Raw genomic sequence first — 4,266 nt, 5'->3', positions numbered from 1 at the left:
CGCGGTCGCGTTACCTATTGTTATTCTCGGTCTTTCTTAACGCTATTTTTATTTTATTATAACATTTTAATTGGGGCCGCAACACTTTGTACACACGTAATTATAAGTTTGTCTAATGTATCGACGAAATCACCGATTTTGTCATTTTCCATTGTTAAATCAACATCAATTACAAAATTTGTTGGGTACGTGTGATCACTGCACATGATGACTTTTTCCGTTATTTTGTACCTGCCTCTTTTCAGATATGGGTGTCGTGATGTCGAATGTCAGAATGACCGCCAAGTATAGAACACGCGGTCCTAATATGGTTAGAACAAGTGAGGTTATGTCGACTATTTTCCTTGGCGTAAATTCTAAAATTCCAACATGACGGAAATTTGTGACTACGGATCAGGCCATTGCACGTAACATTGTTTTAGTCATAATCATAAGGCCGTAAGAAAATAGACCAATCACACTCGATTATTTTTCGAGCGCGAGGAGAATAATCGACTGTGATTGGATTTTCTTACGGCCCTACGATTACGACTAAAGCATTGTTACGTGCAATCATGATGTAATAAGATAGGTGTAACATTCCCGTGGATGCGCACTCGTCCAAAGTTATGGACCAATCAGGAGTTGGTCGCAAATGCTAAAAAGCAATATGGCTGCTAACAGCTGTTGTTGTTAGCTGTCGTTCTCGGGCAATAAAGCGGGAAAAGTTATAAACACTAAACAGTTATTAAAATAGTAAAGTGAAGAGAAGTGAAGTGAAGTGAAGTGAAGTATTGTGAAGTGTAATGTAGAACAGAAAATCACAATGAAGTCAAAATGACATCAAAATGATAAAATGACCAAAAATCGTCATTTTGTCGTCATTTTGATATCATTTTGACTTTATTGTGATTTGCTGTTCTACCTGGGGTTCTATTGTGTAGTATTGTGTGCAGTGTTGTGTGTATTATAGTGTCGTGTAGCGGTAGTTAATGTAGTGTTGTGTAATGTAGTGTTGTGTTGTGTTGTGCTGTGTTGTGTTGTGTTGTGTAAAGTGGGTGAAACAAGGACCGATAGAACAGTAAAAAAACATTAAAAAGATAGTAAAACGATATTCTAAAAAAACAGTGAAAAAGAACATCATAGAAGAAAAGACATTGTAAAAGGACAGCAAAAAAACATTGTAAGTATCTTGCATGAAAAGAACTTAATATAACAATAATTTTCTCTACAAATCTTTTCATTTACATATTATATATTTTCTTCTGCTTGCAGAAATCATGCCGACGTGCTGCATAAAAAATTGTGCAAGCCGCACAGACCATACGAGCACAAAGAGTTTGAAATTCTTTAGATTCCCCCCCAAGGAGACTGACATTCGTCAGCAATGGCTTGATTCTTGTCAAAGAAATGAAACAAACATAAAAATTGACACTGGTAAGTTGATGTAATGTAATAATTTATATTAGTATTTATGTATAATATTATTTGACCAGATTAATAAATATGTCAAAATATAATTTGTAACACACGTATACAATCTCCATTTCAAAGAAGATTGCTTTCAAATGGAATGGACAAAGCCACGATCAAACAATGTGCCTGCCAAACTAATGCAAAGACTGAAAAAGGGTTCTATTCCTACAAAATTACTATTATTGCCAAAAAAAACGGTAAGAAAAAACGTCTGAAGATAGAACTGTAGAAAAGCGTGTTACAAATGAAAAGAAAAAAGTAAAAGTGCCGTAAGTATTTGCTTTATTTTCAAATAGATAGTTGTCTTAATTTATTTTAAAAAAAGACTTGTACTGGTGTTGTACACAAAAATGTATATGTGCCATTAGAGAAACAAAAAAAATTTATAATACATTTTACTTGCAAAAATACATTATTATTATACTGTGTAATGTAAATATGTAAATAAATAAGAAACTACTTCTTTATATTTTTCAGAGTAAAGACAGACATACTTATAAATGCTGAACATGAAGTAATCCTGCAGAGGTAAATAATATTACCTGTTCGCAGGTTTGGTATATATTTATAAATATATTTATAAATAATTTAAAAAAATTATGTTATATATTATTTTTACAGAATTGTTCACTTTAATAATGGCTGCAGTATGGTGGGTATTGCAATTAGAAAGGATGAAAAATCGCAGAAATTCATTAAGGATTACAAGAAAAATGTTACGGGACACAAGTAATCCCTTTGAAATACAGGAATCACAATTTATTGCGTTATATCGTAAATAAAGAGAAAATCTAGTCCACAATTTATAATCATAATTATATTACTAATTTAGTTATAATTATGTGTTATTACTTTATAATTGTAAATATAAAAATAATGAAACATTATAAATAATATGACACATTTAAACTTTAAATTAAAATAAATAAGTAGGGGCTTATTAGAGGCTATCACAGTAAACGTCAATGCACAGTTATACATACATAGTTAACGAGATGAAATCTTGAAATATATATACAGGATCATACGTTTCAATTTTATTTGGATCCTTTTCAATGATATATGTATACATTAAATCATCAAAAGGAACAAACACTTAACGCAATGCAGTATCATTGTTTATCTTAAATCAATAATGATACTGCGTTGCATTAAATGTTTGATTTTTTTATTTAATGTATATACCATTGAAATGGATCCGAAATAAATTGAAATATATGATTATATATACTGTAATATATTCCATCTCGTCAACTATGAATATATAATTGCGTATTTTTTACTGCAATAAGCTCCAGTGGCCTTATTTATTTTATTTTATTTGGATGTAATTTGTTTGAGTCTTTTTATTTTATTTTGTATTATTAAACATTAATATTTTATATTGAATATTTAACATGCAGGCTTTCAAAAGATGCTACATTTGCATTGTGTGAAAATTTACGACCACATGTGCCAGAAGCTAGGAGAGAGACTGCTATTCCACTAGAATTAAAGGTAAAATTAAATGAACTTTATATTGTATTATAATGAATACATAAATGATTGTATTAAATGCATACGTAATAAATTAAAGTTATGTGTTATCAATATTTTTAACATAACATTATATTTCTAACATTTTAATTTTTATTCTATTATAATTTTTTAGGTTTTAGCAACATTACACTTTTTAAGTTCAGGCTCATATCAAAGAAAAGCTGGGCAAGACTTTTTCAGTTGTATGTCTCAATCCTCTATGAGTGGGACAATTAATTTGATTGTAAATGCAATCAACATAATAATGCCACAATGGATAAAATTTCCAGTACAGCCTGATCATATTCGTGTCATTCAGGAACAGTAAGAATTAATTATTATTTTGTTATTTTTTATATAAAATAAATAATAGTTCACATAATACAAGTAAGAGACAAAAAAAGGAAGACTAAAAATCTAATGATTTTAAATTTAATATAAAATTAACATCTAGCAATGTTTTTTAGGTACTGGATTAATACCAATTTCCCAGGCGTTATAGGAGCTGTAGATGGGACACATGTGGCAATTTGGCCCCCTGACAAAAATAGAGAACATCTCTACATAAATAGAAAATTGTATCACTCATTGAATGTTATAATTGTAAGTGACAATTTAATAATAGACATATTAATCTACTTTTATATAATAATAAAAAAAATAAAATAATTTTTCAAATTATGTGCAATTACTGATTTTGTTTTAGGTCAGCGATTATTATGGAAACATATTGGCAATACTAGCAAGTCATGGTGATCGAACTCACGATGCTAGAGTATGGAGTTCATCACAATTATCGAGATATATGTTAAAAAAATATTAAAAAGGAAGAAGAAATGTATGGCTTTTAAGTACATATACAAATTATATCTATTTCATAATCTCAAAATTTTAATTTCATCAAGGTTTACATTATTACATATTACATTAAAATTTTTTTACTTATAGGTGATTCTGGTTATCCGTTATTGCCATATCTGATGACACCAAAACGGAATCAAGAACCAGGATCTCCAGGTGCATCATACACGGATGCTTATGTAAAAGCACGTTGTTCAGTTGAAAGGACCATCATAGTATTAAAAGGTCGATAGAGGTGCTTACGAAAAGAGAGAGCTTTACATTACGTGCCAGAATTCGCAGGTAGTTACTCTTATATCTTATATTATACGTATATATATATATATATACAATATATATATATATAAGGTAAGAGGAAAATATTTTTGCATCACAATTAATCAATATCAATACTTCATTATTTCAGCACTTATCGTAAATGCAGCATGCGTG

The 4,266-nt window shown here is 29.6% G+C and overlaps 1 protein-coding gene across 1 annotated transcript; it reads left to right on the top strand.

Moving 5' to 3' along the window:
- Positions 1-1,932: 1,932 nt before the first annotated feature.
- On the top strand, positions 1,933-4,148 carry LOC112459761 (putative nuclease HARBI1). The gene is made up of 7 exons (XM_025024065.1): positions 1,933-1,983; positions 2,077-2,107; positions 2,859-2,952; positions 3,107-3,297; positions 3,441-3,576; positions 3,680-3,811; positions 3,922-4,148. Exons 2-6 carry the CDS (start codon positions 2,094-2,096, stop codon positions 3,794-3,796), a joined length of 552 nt encoding a protein of 183 aa, XP_024879833.1. The 5' UTR covers positions 1,933-1,983; positions 2,077-2,093; the 3' UTR covers positions 3,797-3,811; positions 3,922-4,148.
- The last annotated feature ends 118 nt before the right edge of the window (positions 4,149-4,266 follow it).

The sequence above is a fragment of the Temnothorax curvispinosus genome, unplaced genomic scaffold (genome assembly GCF_003070985.1).
Source record: "Temnothorax curvispinosus isolate PA1 unplaced genomic scaffold, ASM307098v1 QBEX01001068.1, whole genome shotgun sequence".
Lineage (NCBI taxonomy): Eukaryota > Metazoa > Arthropoda > Insecta > Hymenoptera > Formicidae > Temnothorax > Temnothorax curvispinosus.
The sequence above is the reverse complement of the archived record's forward strand: the minus strand, read 5'-3'. Positions and strand labels throughout refer to the sequence as shown.

Bases quoted from the DNA above. Each gene is read 5' to 3' on its own strand.
- LOC112459761 (XM_025024065.1), top strand. The intron at 3,298-3,440 runs GTAAGAATTAAT...AATGTTTTTTAG, and splicing joins ATTCGTGTCATTCAGGAACA to GTACTGGATTAATACCAATT. The intron at 3,577-3,679 runs GTAAGTGACAAT...ATTTTGTTTTAG, and splicing joins ACTCATTGAATGTTATAATT to GTCAGCGATTATTATGGAAA.